Source organism: Nerophis ophidion, linkage group LG22 (assembly GCF_033978795.1).
Source record: "Nerophis ophidion isolate RoL-2023_Sa linkage group LG22, RoL_Noph_v1.0, whole genome shotgun sequence".
Taxonomy (NCBI): Eukaryota; Metazoa; Chordata; class Actinopteri; order Syngnathiformes; family Syngnathidae; genus Nerophis; species Nerophis ophidion.
Window position 1 is genome coordinate 5,301,005 of NC_084632.1, and position 21,645 is coordinate 5,322,649.

Here is a 21,645-nt window from a genome sequence, read left to right on the forward strand (position 1 = left end):
GGTTTAATTTGACATCACACAGCTAACCACGCATTTTTGCATTTTGGATGAACATTTTCTTCGATTTTTTTGTTATCTGGACACATTAAATCATTGAGAGAAGAGAACTCAAAAATTAAATTTTATGGTAATATTTTGATGAAAATCAAATCTTTATTTCTTTCTTTTACAATCTGCCATATATATAAAAAAAAATCTAAAAACGGCCTTAGTTTTGTTTTTTGATTTGCGTTTCAGAATTGGAAACAGAATGAGCGGAAAGTACACAGACCTAATTCAAATGAACAAATCGTTTTTTTTTATTTTTTATTTGCATTCAATAAAATTCGACCATGCAGCCACATTCTTATTGTTTTAAAGAACCGGAAGTAAACCCTTTCATAAAAATCCTACTTCCGCCGTACCCAGATAGGAATTTTCCTCCACCCGTCCGTTTAGTCATAATCCAAATAAAAAAACAAATTCAGACTATTTTTACTAGTTTCTTTTCTGAAACAAAATTTATTTAATGACACTTTTAAAAAATGTTAAAAAAGAAGTCACTGTTAAGTTAAAACATGCTATACGCAAAGAAAAACACTGCTTCCGGTTTAATTTGTCATCGCACAGATAACCACACATTTGTGCACTTTGGATCAACATTTTTTAGTTGTTTGTGTTATCTGGACAAATTAAATCATTTAGAGGAAAAACTCAAAAAATAAAATTTCACGGCAATATTTTAATGAAAATCAATTCCTTTTTTGTCTCTTTTACAATCTGCCATATATAAAAAAAAATCTAAAAACGGCCTTAGTTTTGTTTTATGATTTGCGTTTCAGAATTGGAAACAGAATAAACGGAAAGTACAGACACATAATTCAATTGAACAAATTGTTTTTTTTATTTTTTATTTCCATTCAAGAAATTCGACCATGCAGCCACACTCTTGTTGTTTTAAAGAACCGGAAGTAAATCCTCTCATAAAACACCTACTTCCGCCCTACCCAAAAAGGAATTTCCCTCCGCCATTTTCAAGAGGTGGCGCACTCGTTATTAGCGTTTAGTCAACGACGACTTCTTAGCCTACATTACGCATTATCTTGTGATTAAACACACTGAAAAGAAGATGTCCAACGACCAGAGCGAGCATATTTCCGAGAAGGTTTCGGAGGATCAGCAGGCGCAGCTTGAACAGCCGAAGCTGCAAGGGTGAAAGAACCTTCCTTTGTTAGCCGAGTTAGCAGCTAACGGCTAAAGCTTGTGACCGTTTGGCGGCATTTTTAAACATTATATAAATACATTTTACACGTTTGCTTAGTGACATTTTGCAATAATTCTGCATTTGTAATGAACAGAAGGTACATGTGTTTACTTTGTGTGTCGTTGTTTAACGTTAGCGACGTCGCGCCGCCATTTTGGGGCTTTTTGGCCTTGCCTGAGTAATTCTTGCCAAACTGATAAGTAATCCACAATTAAGTGCACAATTCATTTTAGACACCGTTAATAAAGTGCGGCATCGTCTATTACGTTCTCACACAACTTTAAAGCTTGTTGGTGTTTTTCCATAAAACGGTCAGGCGGACACCAGGCCTCCGTTGGTGAAAGTCACGTGACGATTGCGGTAATCGTGTGTAAAATAACTGACTTGAAAGAGGTTTGTGGTTTACGTGACGTAACCATTACGGTAATCGTGTGTAAAAAAAAAAAAAAACTGACTTGAGAGAGGTTACCATTACGGTAATCGTGTGTAAAGTAACAGATTTGAAAGAGGTTTGTGAAATACGATTACAGCAATCGTGTGTAAAATAACTGACTTGAAATAGGTTTGTGGTTAACGTGACGTAACCATTACGGTAATCGTGTGTAAAATAACTGACTTGAAATAGGTTTGTGGTTAACGTAACGATTACATCAATCGTGTGTAAAATAACTGACTTGAAAGAGGTTTGCGGTTAAATAACTGACTCGAAAGAGGTTTTGCGGTTAACATTACGTAACGATTACAGTAATCATGTGTAAAGTAACTGATTTGAAAGAGGTTTGTGGTTAAAGTTAGTAACGATTACAGTAATCGTGTGTAAAATAACTGACTTGAAAAAGGTTTGCGGTTAACGTTATGTAATGATTACGGTAATCGTGTGTAAAATAACTGACTTGAAAGAGGTGTGTGGTTAACGTTACATAACGATTCCAGTAATCGTGTGTCAAATAACTGACTTGAAAGAGGTTTGCGGTTAACGGTACGTAACGATTACAGTAATCGTGTGTAAAATAACTGACTTCAAAGAGGTTTGCGGTTAACGTTACGTAACGATTACGGTAATCGTGTGTAAAATAACTGACTTGAAATAGGTTTGTGGTTAACGTAACGATTACATTAATCGTGTGTAAAATTACTGATTTTAAAGAGGTTTGCGGTTAACGGTACGTAACGATTACAGTAATCGTGTGTAAAATAACTGACTTGAAAGAGGTTTGCGGTTAACGTTACGTAACGATTACAGTAATCATGTGTAAAGTAACTGATTTGAAAGAGGTTTGTGGTTAAAGTTAGTAACGATTACAGTAATCGTGTGTAAAATAACTGACTTGAAAAAGGTTTGCGGTTAACGTTATGTAATGATTACGGTAATCGTGTGTAAAATAACTGACTTGAAGAAGGTGTGTGGTTAACGTTACATAACGATTCCAGTAATCGTGTGTAAAATAACTGACTTGAAAGAGGTTTGCGGTTAACGTTACGTAACGATTACAGTAATCGTGTGTAAAATAACTGACTCGAAAGAGGTTGCGGTTAACGTTACATAACGATTACAGTAATCATGTGTAAAGTAACTGATTTGAAAGAGGTTTGTGGTTATAGTTAGTAAAAATTACAGTAATCGTGTGTAAAATAACCGACTTGAAAAAGGTTTGCGGTTAACGTTATGTAATGATTACGGTAATCGTGTGTAAAATAACTGACTTGAAAGAGGTGTGTGGTTAACGTTACATAACGATTCCAGTAAACGTGTGTAAAATAACTGACTTGAAAGAGGTTTGCGGTTAACGTTACGTAACGATTACAGTAATCGTGTGTAAAATAACTGACTTGAAAGAGGTTTGCGGTTAACGTTACGTAACGATTACAGTAATCGTGTGTAAAATAACTGACTCGAAAGAGGTTGCGGTTAACGGTGCGTAACGATTACAGTAATCATGTTTAAAGTAACTGATTTGATAGAGGTTTGTGGTTAAAGTTAGTAACGATTACAGTAATCGTGTGTAAAATAACTGACTTGAAAAAGGTTTGCGGATAACGTTATGTAATGATTACGGTAATCGTGTGTAACATAACTGACTTGAAAGAGGTGTGTGGTTAACGTTACGTAACGATTCCAGTAATCGTGTGTAAAATAACTGACTTGTAATAGATTTGTAGTTAACGTTGTGTAACGATTACCGTAATCGTGTGTAAAATAACTGACTTAAAAGGTTTGTGGTTAAAGTTACGTAACGATTACGGTAATTGTGTGTAAAAGTAACCGACTTGAAAGAGCTTTGTGGTTTACGTTGCATAACGATTACGGTAATCGTGTGTAAAGTAACTGACTTGCAAGAGGTTCGTGGTCACGATTACGGTAATCGTGTGTGAAAAGTAACTGACGTGAAAGAGGTTTGTGGTTAACGTTACGTAACGATTACAGTAATCGTGTGTACAGTAACCAACTTGAAAGAGGTTTGTGGTCTACGATTACAGTAATTGTGTTTAAAGTAACCGACTTGAAAGAGGTTTGTGGTTAACGTTACGTAACGATTTCGGTTAAAGCAACCGACTGGAAAGAGCTTTGTGGTTGATTAGATTAGATTAAATAGTACTTTATTTATTCCGTCAGAAGAGTTCCTTCGGGAAAATTAAAATTTTCAGCACAATCCCATTCAAGATCAGACAAACATTACAGGGAGACAGAACAGGATCGCTGACGATTACGGTAATCGTGTGTAAAGTAACCGACTTGCAAGAGGTTCGTGGTTAACGTTACGTAACGATTACGGTAATCGTGTGTAAAAAGAAACTGACGTTTAAGAGGTTTGTGGTTAACATTAAGTAATGATTACAGTAATCGTGTGTACAGTAACCAACTTGAAAGAGGTTTGTGGTCTACGATTACAGTAATTGTGTTTAAAATAACCGACTTGAAAGAGGTTTGTGGTTAACGTTACGTAACGATTATGGTAAACGTGTAAAAATTACTGACTTGAAAGAAGTTTGTTGTAACGTTACGAAACGTTTAATCGTGTGTAATATAACTGACTTGAAAGAGGTTTGTGGTAACGTTACGAAACGATTAATCGTGTGTAAAAATACTGACTTGATCGAGGTTTTTGGTAACGTCACGAAACGATTAATCGTGTGTAAAATAACTAACTTGGAAGAGGTTTGTGGTTGATGTCACGTAACGATTATGGTAATCGTGTGTAAAAGTAACTGACTTGTAAGAGGTTTGTAGTTAAGGTTACGTAACGATGACAGTAATCGTGTGTAAAATAACTGACTTGAAAGAGGTATGTGTGTAAAATTTCAAAAATTAAATGATTTACCTGAAGCCACGATTATTAGCCTGGTCTTTAAAAGACGATTCCTTGATAAGTATATATTTTCTGTAATATTCAAGTTTATAAAACACTTTACATTTAAAAAATACTTTAAGATCAATGTCTTGGAAAAATATATCACTCTTGAATCAACGCAGTAGTTAATACTATGATTAATGTTAATTAAAAACTAAATGTCGGATATAAGTAATAATGGAAGTATAATTGTTTGTATATAGTATATAATTGGTACAAAGGTTTAACTAACATGTGTACAAGGATGTTTCACATGTCTTTACTGTGTACATAATTGAACAGTGTTTATGTTGTGTAAAAGGTCTATAATATGTTGTGCAAAGGATATTTCATAATTTTGGAAGCTCATCTTGTATTTGACATTGTTATAGGGTTAGGTGCAATAAGTGTTCAACTTCAGCCTAAACCCTTTCGGTCTGCAACGTTTTCCATGGGGCGGCATAGCTCGGTTGGTAGAGTGGCCGTGCCAGCAACTTGAGGGTTGCAGGTTCGATTCCCACTTGTGCCATCATAGTTACTGCCGTTGTGTCCTTGGGCAAGACACTTTACCCACCTGCTCCCAGTGCCACCCACACTGGTTTAAATGTAACTTAGATATTGGGTGTCACTATGTAAAGCGCTTTGAGTCACTTGAGAAAAGCGCTATATAAATATAATTCACAATGAATGTGCAACTGTTTGTTTTTGTTAAACTGTTGACCACTGACCGAAGAAAAAATAAATTAAACTAATATATGGATTTTAAAAACTGACCAAAAATGCAAAAAAATTTGATGGACTTCTTCATATTAAGACACTATATTTAGCTGTGATCTTTTTTGTTAAATCCGAATTTCAAAATGTAACTACTTTCTATGGTTACATATTGATATCATTGGAAAGATTGCTAAACAAAATTTTAGAAAAAATAAGTTTAAGGAAGTAATGGCGATGTTAATTATTTGTCGTAAAGTAAATATTTTTTCCCCTAATTTCTTGTCCTGTCCAGCTTCTCAGGCAAATCATATTGTTGATGTGCCGTATTTTTTGCACTATAAGTCGCAGTTTTTTTCATAGTTTGGCCAGGGGTGCGAACTTTTACCCAGGAGCGACTTATGTGTGAAATGATTAACACGTTACCGTAAAATATCAAATAATATTATTTAATTCATTCACGTAAGAGACTAGACGTATAATTTAGTGTTCTCGTAAGACGTGTAAAAACGCCAACTCAACACCAAGCCAAACCGGAGTCAATGAAGAGAACATCGTTGTAAGCTTGACCTTTTACTTTTGACAATTCTTCATAGACAAGATGGTGAAAAACTGAAAAGAACAAAGAGACACAAACACACTTATTGCCTCTGTACATATTTGTCTACAATGACATATAAAATGTAACGGTAATGTCTGAAAATGTCCAGCAGAGGAAGACTCCCATCTGCCTGAATGATTTGAACACATTGTATCCAATTAGACAATTATATTCAACATATCGGCACTATTACACTTTTTTAACGTGTCTGACAAGTTGTTAACTTATTAAAAACAACATACGGCATTGCTTCTTTGCCGCTTTGTGTAGGATGGCAACAGAAATTACGAGAGAAGACCGCAACATGCATGACTTGCTTTCGAACGAATACCGGAAGTCATTTAGCGGAAGTGACATCCTCTAACATCTGTTTACTGATTATTGCATACAATAAATATAAACAACTTTAGCTCCAAATTAAAGCATTGCAGTCATTAATACAAAAATATTATGTAAATAATATTAACAATTGACTTCAGGACAACACATATAAGATTTCATGGGATTTAGCGATTATGAGTGACAGATTGTTTGGTAAAGCTTTATAGCATGTTCTATATGTTATAGTTATTTGAATGACTTTACCATAATATGTTACGTTAACATACCAGGTACCTTCTCAGTTGGTTATTTATGAGTCATATAACGTACACTTATTCAGCCTGTTGATCACTATTCTTTGTTTATTTTAAATTGCCTTTCTATTCTTGGTGTTGGGTTTTATCAAATAAATTTCCCCAAAAATGCGACTTATATTCCAGTGCGACTTATATGTTTTTTTTCCCCCTTCTTTATTATTCATTTTCGGCAGGTGCGACTTATACTCCGAAAAATACGGTAGATCTCCATATCTGCTGTACAGATTTCCTTTACAAGTGTGGGATACTTCTCTTGTTGCCTTATTTGTATTTGACTTAATAAATGTATTTATATTATCATTTGGTGCAGCCGGGGCCGGAGCAGGAGGGGGTAGAAAGAGAAAAAAAGGATGACAGTGGGAGAAATTGTGGGGATGAGATAGAGAGGCGACCACAACAGCAAACACAAAAACACAATGCCACACAGCACACTGGATTCCACTTAATTGAAGTACTACAACACTGGATATTGTTCAGATAAGTTACATTTAAGAACTTGCACACAAAGCAACACTGCAGGTGACTATGACGTGCACATTTTTCGCGTATGCGTATTCAGTTGCGTTGCGCCGGCGGCAGGAGGCGGTCTTAAACGACCATTGTGTATGTGTGGACAAGGATAAGGTTGGGTAGGATTTAAACTGGATAACCAGTTCGAGGTCATCATTATTGTAATACTAGACACCATGTTGTATAGTGGTGACGAACTGAACAGCGGTCTGGTCGCTAATCAGAGATCAGGCGTAAGTTGAGCCGAGTGACCACTGCCGATATCCAGCTAGCGGCCAATGCAGAATAGTGGATCTTGTGTTTTTAAAGTTGTGCTTTTTTTCCTGCACAGAGAACTGAACGGCAAGGGCAACATCAGCCGTAAGGAGAGGCCCCAGAAGAGAGGCGGAGGCGGCCGCTTCGAGCCCTATGGCAATATGAACAAGAGATACCGGGTTTTTGTCAGCAACATCCCTTACGATGTCAAATGGCAATCCCTTAAAGACCTGATGAAGGAGAAAGGTAAGGTTTCTAGATCGGCGGGCTCATTCCCCCCAGTCCACATTGTTGAAGCAGACAATGGTACCTGGGAGTCTTTTTATTGGACCGCTACAGCTTTTAAAAGAGCGATTGAGATGTATTTTTACATTGTTGGAGAGCTTGTGTGGTAGTGAAAGGAGGGTCCTCATACTTTTTCGGTCAGCCAAAGATTTGGAGGCTTGCACACAGACTGTGGCCTTGGATTTCAGAGAGAACAACGATCACGGTGTTGAAGAAGTCAAAGTTTTGGACGAAGGAGTAAAAACCCAGTGGTTTGTGTTAATACGATGATTTCTACAGTTTTGTGACAGAATATCTGTCTTGCGCCCTCACACGTGCAATTTTCGCTCAACTTTTCATGAAATCATTTTTAAAACTTCTACAAATATGAAGAAACTAAAGAAAGAGCCTGGGACTGTGTGTAACGTTCCCTCTCAAATGTATACATTGGATTGCAGGGTTCCCCAAATGTGGGTTTTTCTAAATTATATTCGTTTTTTGTAATGATCAACTCCTGGAGCTCATACAAGCATGTTCTGAAGCGGTCATAGAGTACTACATTAGAGGGTCTGTCTGGTATGTGTTTGTGCAATCTGACTGTGGAGTTAAATGTTATTTTCTTCTTTTAGGTGTGCCCTTGACAAGCAAACTGTTTTTCTCAGCAGATCTCCATGTTGTGCCAAGCAAAGATGTGTGTTGGGGTTGTCTGGGGTACAGGTCTACAAAATGAAACGGCTTCTTACTACTCATTGTCCTTGTCTCTAGAGGTTTGGTCCAATTGCTGAACAGGAGCGAGATCAGGAGTGAAGATGTGGTTTTTATCTAAATTCCTTCCTATTATTGTGTATTTTAAACAGTTCAAAGACAACACGTTTGGAAAAGACTAATTTGCTCTTCCCCACAACATTTATGCTGAGGCTGTGGTCCGTGTAGTCATCGTGTTCACCAAGGCTCAGCACTTGGACAAAGGGATTGCGGCGTTGGTGTCAAAGTGCACACAGGTTTGCACTGAAGTGAGCAATGGGTTTTTTTAAAAGAAGGTTTGCAAACTCAAAATAAATTTTGTCAATTAGCAAGTGGAAGGTGTTTTTTTCCAAATGGGAAGGCCTATGGAAAAGGTGTATGGCCTTAGTCCATTGCTTTTGGTGCTTTTGAGGGAATCCTAAAAAAGGACTTAGTAAGAAGTACATTTTGTTTAAAGAAAGTTTGCTTTTTGTAGACCTGTACCATATTGTGATGCGACAGAGGTGCTGGAGGGAGGCTCAGGACTGCTCGTCCGAGCTCACTGTCACCGGCCACTTTTCTTGTTCCCACTCTAAACCCCAATTGTTCTCTCGGCTTCTCTCCCTTGGTGTGTGTCGTCTGGGATCTGATTTGTAGTGGGTGATGTAACGTACGTGGAACACTTAATGGACGCAGAAGGCAAATCAAGGGTAAGTGCAAAAACATATATAAACACAACCTTTTGAAATATCCTTGGCAAACCTGTGTTTGTCAGCTTTGGTTTTCTCTCTTCATTGCTGGGCATTTGTTCAGATTGCGCAACCTGACTAGAGCGGGTGAGATGTGGACATGTCGGAGGCATGTTCTTTGTGGTGTCGCCTATGGTCATTTTAGGATTGATGCTCTCTAAGGACTTCAGCTTTTCTTCGTAGCCAATCTTGAGATAGCAGTAGCATACAAATGAACCTTTTTGGTTGCTGGAGTCTTCTTCTAAAGACCTAAAGAAGGTGTAGTGTGCAAGTGGCGGTCGCAGGACTTCACAATGTTTTGTTTTTTGAACGAATGTTTTCCCTGAAATAGTAACTTCCAATATTTCATTGTTGGGGAATCCAATTTCACCGTGGATTTCCTCTGTTGGATGTTGGAAATACATAACTTCTGTAAACATTACCACTCTGTTTTGTTATTGGAGAGTTGTGGCCAAGGTTGTATGCTTGTTGTAGTCTTTTAAAGTTGATGTGCATGAATTTCACTTTCAATCAATATTTTTGGAAAGTTTTGTCAAATATGAATATTCTAATTTGAATGTATTTATTTTTTTAATATTCCGGGTTGTGGTGTGTTCTTCAATCAACCAAGGGCTGTGCGTAAGTAACTTCATTTCTTATACAACAGGGGTGTCCAAAGCAGTTCGTGTTTTTATCGTCCCGCAAAACCTTTTGCAGACCAAAAAAACACAATTTTGATGAGAAAACAAACCAAAATTGAACCAGCACAATATCCTTACCTGAGCGTCTTCTACATGGTGTTTGATGAAGATATGGACAGATTTAATGCAATATATGATAAGATTTTTGAGTGTGCTGAAGCTTATATGTGATAACGACGCCAATATTAAAACTGTGGAAAACAAGTTTTATTGTTTAAAGGGGAACATTATCACCAAACCTATGCAAGCGTCAATATATACCTTGATGTTGCAGAAAAAAGACCATGTATTTTTTTAACCAATTTCCGAACTCTAAATGGGTGAATTTTGGCAAATTAAACGCCTTTCTGTTTATCGGTCTTTTAGCGATGACGTCAGAACGTGACGTCACCGAGGTAATACACCCGCCATTTTCATTTTCACATTACAAACACTGGGTCTCAGCTCTGTCGTTTTCCGTTTTTTCGACTATTTTTTGGAACCTTGGAGACATCATGCCTCGTCGGTGTGTTGTCGGAGGGTGTAACAACACTAACAGGGAGGGATTCAAGTTGCACCACTGGCAAGAAATCTGCCGCCAGACCCCCATTGAATTTGCCAGAGTGTGTCTGCACATTTTACCGGCGATGCTAAGATAGACATGGCACAGAGATAACCTGCAGATGCATTTGCAACGATTAAGTCAACAAAATCACAAAGTTGAGTTTTGTTGATGTTGTTGACTTATGTGCTAATCAGACATATTTGGTCACAGCATGACTGCCAGCTAATAAATGCTAACATGCTACGCTAATCGATGCTAAAATGCTATTTACCCTAGCTGTATGTACATTTGAAACTAGATACCCACATTTAATGCGAAACAAACACTTACCAATCGACGGATTTAAGTTGCTCCAGTGTCACAAGATGCGAAAGTCCTGATCGTTTGGTCCGCACATTTTACCGGCGATGCTAATAAGGCAGCCATGCTATGGGCCACTTCATTAGGTACACCCACGCTATGGTCGAATAGCGTCAATAGCTATTTGCTCAATAGCTTCAATTTCTTCTTCAGTTTCGTTTTCGCTATCTGCCTCCATATTCTGACCATTTGTTTCAATACATGTGTAATCTGTTGAATCGCTTAAGCCGCTGAAATCCGAATCTGAATCCGAGCTAATGTCGCTATATCTTGCTGTGGTAATCGCCATGTTGTTTGTATTGGCAGCACTGTATGACGTCACAGGGAAATGGATAGTGGTTTCGAAGATAGCGGAAATAAGGCACTTTAAAGCTTTATTTAGGGATATTCCGGGACCGGTAAAATTTTGAAAAAAACTTCAAAAAATACAACAAGCCACTGGAAACTGATTTTTATTGTTTTTAACCCTTTTGAAATTGTGATAATGTTCCCCTTTAACAAAAAAAAAATCACATTAACATCATACACTTTATCGTAACAGTAATCATTTCTGAAAAAATGATAGGTCTGCGTGCTGTCTGTGCCTTATAATTAAGTATTTTAGTAATTAAAACCCCAAAAGACTAAATAATTTGTCTTTGGCAGTCAATCCCTCCAGATCCAATCGCAGGATTTAGATAGAGGGGTGAGCAGAGCCCACGAAAGAGACTTCTCATAAGCTGACGCAATATATAGTGAAAACCCCAAAAAGTGGAAATCATTGAAAGAAAAGACGCCGTATGCTTAAAGAAACGAAGAGCGGTCAAAACTCGAAATCTGGCTGTTTTCCTTCTAGACAGGTTATCTAATGTTCCATTTTTCTATATTTTGTGTTTATACTTTTGCGCGGCAACGTGTGTTACCGATAGTCACTCATTTTCTGCCACAAAATATGAACTAAGGGATCCTTCGATGCAACTTCAGACTGTCAACAACCTATGTGTGATTCCTTGCACTGGGAGGGACTCTCAGCGAGGTGCACAGAGTGGGCAGTTGGATTTACAGTTTGAATTGTGCTTAGTGACACGAGATTCAAGTACACCAACTTTAATAAAAAATGAGAATTGATTAAACTATATTATATTGGTTTCTGTTTTGTTTCGATGTATGTATGTAACCAGGCGTGCATAGATGTAGGCAAGTGCAAAAAAAAACAACCCTCTTTTTAAGGAATTGCAAGTAACACAAAATCAAAGATGGGACGTGCACAAATGGAACACATGCGTTTGAAGCGCAAAGGTACAACGTTGAGGTACGAAGCAAAAATAATCCAGTCCCGAAAAGCATCCTGACAAGTGAGAGAGCCAGCACTCAAGTCAAAGGGGTAGGAACTAATAGAGGCAAGCAGGATGTCAAAAAAATAATAAGAGTAATGAACAGAAAATAATACAAATATAATAAATCAATAACTTGTCACGTGGGATCATGACAGGTTTTAGGATCTTTAATGTGCAGAAAAGTACAAAGTGGCTCGACAGGCTTCAACTTTTTCTGTTTGCGGCTTTTGCTTGAAAAGTTTGGATACCCCTGTTAGGATAATTCATAGCATGACATTGCTATCAAACAAGAGTAGACTCATTGATTGTACTTGCTCTGCCAGTGTGGTTGAGTTTAGGACCGAGGAACTGATGAGGAAAGCTGTGGAGAAGGTCAACAAGCACAACCTCAATGGGCGTCCCCTGAAAGTGAAGGAGGTAGGCCACAAGAACCTGGATAATAACCTTTTGTGTTGTCGTCCACAATGACCGTTGTCCTTGTTTTCTTTTAGGACCCTGATGGTATGATCGCTCAGAGAGAAACCAACAAGAGCGGAGGCCCCCAAGGTGGCATGGGAGCAATGGGAGGAATGGATAGAATGGGCCCTGCACCAAATGGCCCCATGGTGAACATCCCCCCCAGCCTGATGAACAACCCCAGCATTCCCATGGAGGTTATCCATGGCCTGCAAGCGGGACGGATCGGCAACACAGTGTTTGTTGCAAATGTAAATTGACCAAAAGTAGACCTGACTTGTCTTGTGTGTGTGCGTCTCAATGTAAGTCTGAGCACTGCGCTTGTCTGCCGGCAGCTTGACTACAAGGTGGGCTGGAAGAAGCTGAAGGAGGTGTTCGGCATGGCCGGCATGGTGATGAGGACGGACATTCTCGAGGACAAGGAGGGCAAGAGCAGAGGCATGGGCACAGTAACGTTTGACCTGCCCATTGAAGCCGTCCAAGCTGTCTGTATCCTTGCAAAACGCTCACTCGTCGATTATTCCAGAACACTCATTTGATGTACATGTTCACTGAGTCCACATATCTCCAGTCTGGTTTCCCTAACGATTTGTACAGCCATGTTGAATGGACAACTGTTGTTCAATCGGGTCATGCATGTAAAACTGGTAGGTTGACTAACCATATTGTATCCACATTCTTCAGAATTGGATTATGTCTATGGATGTTGTAATGCAGCCAAGTCATTGTAATCCCGGGGCATTCAATCGATTGCAACTGGACTGCTTGGTTTGTCTTAGAAGTGGTTTCGCCTCTCTTCCGAGTAGGCTTCATCAGATCATGCTCACAGACTTAGATTGGTCAGATCTAGTTTTACTCTTTGGTAGATAGATAGATAGTACTTTATTGATTCCTTCAGGAAAATTAAAATTCCAGCAGCAGTGTACAGAGTTTAGATCAATTTAAATAAAAGTAAAAAGTAAATAATGAGGGTTTAAATGGAAACAAAATAGAGAAATATTACAATAAGAATAAAAAACTAAAAAGCAACAATGGGAATAAAAATATAACAGTAAAATAAGAATATAACAAGACAAAGTAGGCAGTAGTGACCATGTTATGAAAACGTATTGCACTGTTATTGTTTTGCATCTCCTGTCATCCTAGTACCCCCCGCCCCAGAGAGGAGTTGTACAGTCTAATGGCGTGTGGGACAAAGGAGTTTTTAAGTCTATTAGTCCTGCACTTGGGATGAAGCAGTCTAGCACTGAACAGGCTCCTCTGGCTACTGATAACACTATGCAGAGGGTGACTGGCATCATCCAGGATGCTCACTAGTTTGTCAACAGTCCTCTTCTCTGCCACCGTCACCAGTGTGTCCAGTTTCATTCCGATTGTAGAACCGGCCCGCCTGATCAGTTTCTCAAGTCTGGAGCTGTCCTTCTTAGATGTACTGCCCCCCCCTTGAGTCAGATCTAGTGTAGCTTCTGGTGCCAATTAACCTGACTCTCGCCAGACCCTCGTAGTTCGCTGAGCTTAACACAAGGGTCTGGGCTCGAAGGCATTGCAAACTCCTTCCAGATAGCAAAAAATAATGAACCAATCAGGATTGCTGGGCGGGATTTCAAAGATGTGATGTAGCGCCGACAAGACTGTTTGATTCAAACAACAATGGCAGCACGGAGCAAGGAGTAGTGTGCTGCCATTGATTCTGCTATTGCAACTGTTTTGCCACATAGATCAAATATTAATTATTTAAAAGATGAACAGAGAAGGGTTTTGCTGACATTTATTTGTGGCAAGGATATTTTGGCACTTCCGACCGGGTTTGGATTTCCCAGCGCCGCTCTCATCTGCGTCACGGGTTCATTTCGATGTGAGTGGTTGAAGCAGCACCTCAGTCAAGATAACGGACAAGTGGTTTATCCAATCACATACAATTTTTTTTTTTTTTTTTTTTACAAGGCCCTGCCTTCTGAAATACATCTCCTATTAAGAACTCCCAGATTCATGTGTGGAGTTTAGCGAACGACAAGGATCTGGCGAGAGTCAGGTTAGGTGCCAATACCTCAGTAGCGAAACCATTCTTGCCCAGACGCACCCTCTTGGTTTTTGAAGTCTAAATATTCAGCACCAACTGCTAGTCTAGAGCTGACCAATCTAAGTCTATGAGCATGTACTGATGAAGCCTACTCTGAAACATCTTCAAAGACAAAACTAACAGTCCACTTGCGATCAATTGAATGGCCCGAGAATTTAATTATGTTTCTAATACGTTTTTGTGTCTTTATTTTGCCAGGACGAAAAGTCAATGCCCAAAGATTTTGGACCACCTGAGAGAGGTTCTTCTCTTCCTCGTAAGTATATGATTTTTTTTTTTTCAAGCAAGTGTTAAACTAGCTCTTGCCCTCTGGTGTCAAGTGTAGTTGAATGACCCCGTGAAAACAATGCCATTTTTACCCAGGTGGCCTGAGTGGTATCGGATTGGGTTTGGGGCCCGGTGGCCAGCCCATTGATGCCAACCAACTCAACAGAGGTGGCGGCGGCGGTGGTGCACTGGGTAACATGGGTGCTGGAGGTAATTAAATGTCATTTATCTACCGTATATTCCAGACTATAGCGCGTACCGGAAAAAAGCCGCATATATTTAATTTCTATAATTAACAACTTTATATATATATTAGCCGGGATATAAGCCATCTACATTTACATTGTGAAATTAGTGAGTTATTCAGAAATGTGTTGTAAATGTTGATTTACATACCGCAATTGTTTCCAAATGGTGTCTGTAAAACGGCTGATCAAACAAAACAGAAGTTATGGTCATGGAACCACTAGCTGCAGAAGCTAGCAAACAGACTCAATAACTCCACAGTGACGTTTTTTCTGAATTCACTGAGGAATTTGTGAAACTGGAACAATACAAAAATAATGCCATTGTAGGTTAATAATACAGACACAAACATTTGTAAACGTGTTTGCTTAGTAGGTAGTGCTAACGACCCTAGCATCATTACATTACGAAAGCATGTACGAATATGCATGAAACCACAGGGGACAGTTTAGTAAGTAAGAATTGTTTTAGTTATATTGTAAAACTTACAAACGTAGCTTGGAGTGATGAAAGAAGAATCCATACAAGTACAAACTGTGGAGGAATAGATGACGGAACAGCCCTTGTACTTCCAGTTCAAAGCTTTGAACACCAGGAAACACTTGCAGATTCACCAAGCATCACCTGTGGTGAGCAAACTCAATCATAATGGCGCCATTGCACAAACACACCATTTCAGGGTCTTTGCATGTGTTTAATGAAAATGCTTTACTCTATAGCTGTCAGCTAAGAAAATTCCATATATTAAGCAGATTATTTTATTAGCCGCAGGGTTCAAAGTGTAGAGGAAAAGTAGAAATGTACGGTAAAAAAAGGAGTCCAGTCAAGTCCATTGCTCACAAATTTGCCTTTGTACTTCTAGGAGTGGATGGAATGGGCTATGGCAGCATGGGAAATCGAATGAGCGGAGGTATGTTCTATGTTCTGCTCATCTTTTATTCCTCTAGTATTTTTAATCATTCCATGGTTGTCTGACCTCTTTTTTCCATCTTTTAAGGAATTGACAACTTTGGCGGAATGCACAACATGGACCGTTTCGGCTCTTCCGGGATGTCCAGAATAAATGGTATGGACAAGCCAACAGTTTCAAAAGCAGAGAGGAATGAATTCATGACTAATGCTTTCCTATCTTACGTTGTCAGATATGGACCGAGGGATCGGTGGTGGTTTCGACCGGGAGTTTGGTCGAAATGACATGGGCATGTCTCGCAGCAGTTTTGGAGATTCCTTTGACCGAGGTATACTTTTGATTTCCCAGGGGAAAAAAGGCTATGTGGTAGGGCTGGGCGATACGGCCTTTTTATCAATACCTCGATATTTTTAGGCCATGTCACGATACACCATATATATCTGGATATTTTGCCTTAGCCTTGAATGAACACTTGACGCATATAAATAATCACAGCAGTATGATGATTCTTCTGTGTGTCTACTTTAAAACATTCTTCATCGTACTGCATTAATATATGCTACTTTTAAACTTTCAGAGAGGGAAATCACAACTAAAAGTGTATTTGTTAAACATTTATTAAGCAGTGGCACAAACATTCATGTCATTTTAAAACAGAAAGTGCAAGATTGTCAGAGACATTTTAAAACAAGCTATTAGTGCACTTTTGTGCATGATGTCACTAAGATGACAAATCAAAACAACACCAAATTAAAGTGCACTTTAGAACGTCACTACAATAGTTAAAACCAAATAAAGTGCACTTTTGTGCATGATGTCACTAAGATGACAAATCAAAACAACACCAAATTAAAGTGCACTTTAGAACGTCACTACAATAGTTAAAACCAAATAAAGTGCACTTTTGTGCATGATGTCACTAAGATGACAAATCAAAACAACACCAAATTAAAGTGCACTTTAGAACGTCACTACAATAGTTAAAAACAAATAAAGTGCACTTTCGTGCATGATGTCACTAAGATGACAGATCAAAAGAACACCAAATTAAAGTGCACTTTAGAACGTCACTACAATAGTTAAAAACAAATAAAGTGCACTTTTGTGGATGATGTTACTAAGATGGCAAATCAAAACAACACCAAATTAAAGTGCACTTTAGAACGTCACTACAATAGTTAAAAACAAATAAAGTGCACTTTTGTGCATGATGTCACTAAGATGACAAATCAAAACAACACCAAATTAAAGTGCACTTTAGAACGTCACTACAATAGTTAAAAACAAAGTGCACTTTTGTGCATGATGTCACTAAGATGACAGATCAAAAGAACACCAAATTAAAGTGCACTTTAGAACGTCACTACAATAGTTAAAAACAAATAAAGTGCACTTTTGTGGATGATGTTACTAAGATGGCAAATCAAAACAACACCAAATTAAAGTGCACTTTAGAACGTCACTACAATAGTTAAAAACAAATAAAGTGCACTTTTGTGCATGATGTCACTAAGATGACAAATCAAAACAACACCAAATTAAAGTGCACTTTAGAACGTCACTACAATAGTTAAAAACAAAGTGCACTTTTGTGCATGATGTCACTAAGATGACAAATCAAAACAACAAGATATGTCACACAAGATATTTCAATAAGTGTCAAAAGAAAATGAGCTGCATAACAGGAAATCAAATAGTGTATGTCTTTCGCTATGTGGTAGGTTCCTGCGGACGTTATCTCCTTCTGTTGTTGACTATTTTTTTCATACGGAAATGGTTGCTTCTGCATTTTGTGGGTGTGGCACCGAATAGAGATGTTGACATGCGGAGTTCCAAGCACTTTTCATTCTCTAGCGCAGGGGTAGGGAACCTATGGCTCTAGAGCCAGATGCGGCTCTTTTGGTGACTGAGTCTGGCTCTCAGATAAATCTTAGCTGACATTGCTTACCACGATAAGTAATTAATAATTCCGCCGGTAATCACAGTGTTAAAAATAACGTTCAAATTATAAAACATTCTCATGCATTTTTGTGCAACCATCCATTTTCTATCGCACCTGTTCAAGAAGTCGCTTTAATTGTAAGAAGTACCATATTTATTATTGGTTAGCTTTAGAATAACAATGTTATTATCTTGGGGACAGCGTGGCGAAGTTGGGACAGTGGCTGTGCCAGCAATCTGAGGGTTACTGGTTCAATCCCCACCTTCTACCATTTTCGTCACGTCCGTTGTGTCCTTGAGCAAGACATTTCACCCTTGCTCCTGATGGTTCCTGGTTAGCGCCTTGCATGGCAGCTCCCGCCATCAGTTTGTGAATGGGTGAATGTGGAAATAGTGTCAAAGCGCTTTGGGCTCCTTAAAAAGGGTTAGAAAAGTTCAATACAAGTACAACCATTTACCTTTTTTTTTAACCATTTTTAAAAAGAATAAGAGACTTATTATACTGTAAAAATGTTGGTTTTAAAAATGCACGCATTTAGTTGTATTCAGTGTTAAAAAAAAAGATGATATGGCTCTCACAGAAATACATTTGAAATATTTGGCTTTCATGGCTCTCTCAGCCAAAAAGGTTCCCGACCCCTGCTAGCGGGTGACTTTTCAAATGACGCTACATTGAATGAATGAATGGTTTATTTTGAGCCATGCAAACAAATCAAGAGAATGACATAAAATACAAAAGAAATATATAGATACATTATTTTTACACCTACATTGAAAACATTACATGTGACTAATCTTTTGTAGATGTCAAGATTGGCTCAAAAGGGAGTGGGAAGAAGTAAACTTATTAGGTCCCACTCCTATACATATACAATATATATATATACAATATATAATACAATAATATATATAATATAATTCAATTCAGTGGTTGCTGCTATATATTGTCTATATTAAATACATTCAAATTCACACACACTTACATATATATGTACACAACACACACATATATACACACACACATATATACAATTTATATATATATACATATATATATATACATACATGCATATACCCAAAATATACACACACACACACACACACTTAATATAAATACTATAAATATAATAGTATAAATATAATAGTATATAATAGTACATTAGTAGAGCTGCTACTTTTTCTCGCAACGCTTTTTCCGCATACTTGACTTATTACTGCTGTTTGTTCGACATATTCCGGCTTGAAGCCAAACCGCCACGAGGAGCCATCGTCTTGGGAATTAATTCCTCCTTCATTTGTTACCAGATTCGCACCTTCTTTCTCTCGTAGTACCTAACTCGCACCACAGCTAATGCTATCTCTCCGCGACAGTATGTGACGTATGTAAGAAGGTGCGCTTGTTTTATGTCTCTGTGAGAAGGAGAGATAAGAAAGAGTGAGAAGAGCCTGTAGTTTCAAGCCCGCAGTTAAAGGCCACTGCCTTCAGTTAATTGACTTGTCGAATATCAGCTGAGTTTTACCACCCGTAACACTTTCTTTTGACTTTTCCACCGCTGCTCAGGAAATTCCATGGGTATGGACCGCATGAACGTTTCAATGGACCGTCTGGGCTCAACCATGGATCGCATAGGAAGCCTGGATAGGATGGGCCTGGACAGAATCGACCGCCCGTCCGATTTGGACCGGATGGGCGCTGGCTTTGACCGGATGGGCTCCGGCATGGACCGGCTCGGGCCAAGTCTGGACAGACTAGGCACAGGTGTCGACCGCATGAGCTCCAGCATGGATCGCCTGGGTCCAACCGGGTTCGACCGCTTGGGCCCTTCTAGTTTGGATCGCATGGGCGCAGGTCTGGACTTTGGCGCCCCGATGGGCATGGATCGCATGGGCAGCGCCGGGCTTGAGAGAATGTCCAGCAACTTTGACCGCATGGGCTCGGCTGGCGGTCTTGACCGCTTCCCGTCCAGCGGCCTGGATCGTATGAGCTCCGGAATGGACAGGATGGGATCCGGGGGTGTCGGTCAGTTCGATCGCGCCATTGACTTGGATCGTGGATTTGGTGGCAATTCCTTTGGAAATCCTGGAGCAGGAGGCCCCGGTGCAGGAGCAGGAAACCTCAGAAAGGGATGCCAGATCTTTGTTCGAAATGTGCGTTTCTCAGGCCTCGCGTCTTACATCCCAGCTTTTCTGGCTCGGTACATGGCTAACATTTTGTCTTTTTTTGTCTCTTAGCTGCCATTTGACTTCACCTGGAAGATGCTGAAGGATGCGTTCAATACATGTGGTAAGACAGAATTGTCCATTGTCTGCCATTTATTTGTGTTGACATTCCTGTGCACGGTTTCGTTGCAGGTATGGTGCAGTATGCCGATATCAAGATGGAGAATGGCAAGTCCAAGGGCTGCGGCGTGGTCCGCTTCGACAACCCGGAGACCGCAGACCGCGCCTGCCGTACCATGAATGGTTACCGCCTGAACGGGAGAGAAATCGACGTCAGGATTGATAGGAATGCATAAGTTTCTGCAGCTGACCTGTCGTCTAGTCACTGATGCCCATTACATTATGACCGGAAGTTTCTTACCAGCCTGTCCACCTTCACTCGGTTTGTTTGTAACAATTACATTGTTTTAGTTAGTGTAGCCGATTTTAGTTTGTACATTTGACTTTTTTTTTAGAGACCAAATTTCTCCTCCGACATGCTTCACCTGTCTGCTTTGTCTTCAAAGTGTTTTGATAATAAACCTCAATGATTATCTTGGCTGTCTTGTTCTTCCATTTCTCACACCTTTCGTTTTCACAGTTTGAGGAGATAAGATGAATATTCCGCCTGTGGGAAGCTGGTTGCATGGAGATGGCCTACAATTATTTATTTTTTTGCTAATATTCTTACAAAAATGTATACATTTAGAAAATATCAACTTACTGATTTTTGAAATTTATAGAACGATTTAGATTAGCAATAAGAATTTAAATCGACTTTTTTATGCTGAATTAACATTCAAAACGCCATGAATGAACGGACACTGAAGACCCGCCCACTGCACCATATTATCCAATCACCTACAATCTCCCCTCAAAATGTTACCCAATCAGGTAACATTAAATAATTATTACAAAAAATAAATTTTGACAATATAAATTTATTGATTTTTGAAAGTTATAGGACGATTTAGATTCGTAATAAAAATGTAAATCCACTTTTTTATGCTGAATTAACATTCAAAACGCCATGAATGAATGGACACTGAAGCCCCGCCCACTGTACCATATTATCCAATCATCACCCAGAACCTCCCACCCACAAAATGTTACCCAATCAGGTAACATTAAATAATTCTTACAAAATGTGTACATTTTGAAAATATCGATATATTGACTTTTCAAAGTTTGGAACGATTTAGATTAGTAATAAAAATGTAAATCCACTTTTTTATGCTGAATTAACATTCAGAACGCCATGAATGAATGGACACTGAAGACCCGCCCACTGTACCATATTATCCAATCATCACTCGGAACATTCCCCCCGCAAAATATTACCCAATCAATCCATCCATCCATTTTCTACCGCTTATTCCCTTTTGGGGTCGCGGGGGGCGCTGGCGCCTATCTCAGCTACAATCGGGCGGAAGACGGGGTACACCCTGGACAAGTCGCCACCTCATCGCAGGGCCAACACAGATAGACAGACAACATTCACACTCACATTCACACACTAGGGCCAATTTAGTGTTGCCAATATACCTATCCCCAGGTGCATGTTTTTGGAAGTGGGAGGAAGCCGGAGTACCCGGAGGGAACCCACGCATTCACGGGGAG

General features: G+C 39.1%; 1 protein-coding gene across 2 annotated transcripts; it reads left to right on the forward strand.

Annotated features, from left to right (window-relative positions):
• The first annotated feature begins 979 nt into the window (after positions 1-979).
• hnrnpm (heterogeneous nuclear ribonucleoprotein M) lies at positions 980-20,579 on the forward strand. Of its 2 annotated transcripts, none has more exons than XM_061883095.1 (16): positions 980-1,191; positions 7,367-7,536; positions 8,935-8,987; positions 9,637-9,644; positions 12,250-12,343; positions 12,418-12,633; positions 12,718-12,871; positions 12,980-13,029; positions 14,661-14,718; positions 14,826-14,939; positions 15,838-15,885; positions 15,973-16,041; positions 16,118-16,213; positions 19,388-19,974; positions 20,059-20,110; positions 20,179-20,579. In XM_061883095.1, exons 1-16 carry the CDS (start codon positions 1,109-1,111, stop codon positions 20,340-20,342), a joined length of 2,016 nt encoding a protein of 671 aa, XP_061739079.1. In that variant the 5' UTR covers positions 980-1,108; the 3' UTR covers positions 20,343-20,579. The 2 variants fall into 2 exon arrangements, with proteins under 2 accessions (XP_061739079.1, XP_061739078.1); XM_061883094.1 differs by adding an exon at positions 15,551-15,604 and having other exon boundaries at positions 981-1,191; positions 8,935-9,644.
• The last annotated feature ends 1,066 nt before the right edge of the window (positions 20,580-21,645 follow it).

Excerpts from the sequence above, each read along its gene's own strand:
- hnrnpm (XM_061883095.1), top strand. The coding sequence starts at position 1,109 with ATGTCCAACGACCAGAGCGAGCATATTTCCGAGAAGGTTTCGGAGGAT. Across the intron at positions 12,344-12,417 it reads GTCCCCTGAAAGTGAAGGAG|GACCCTGATGGTATGATCGC; the intron begins GTAGGCCACAAG and ends GTTTTCTTTTAG. Across the intron at positions 13,030-14,660 it reads GGGTCATGCATGTAAAACTG|GACGAAAAGTCAATGCCCAA; the intron begins GTAGGTTGACTA and ends TTATTTTGCCAG.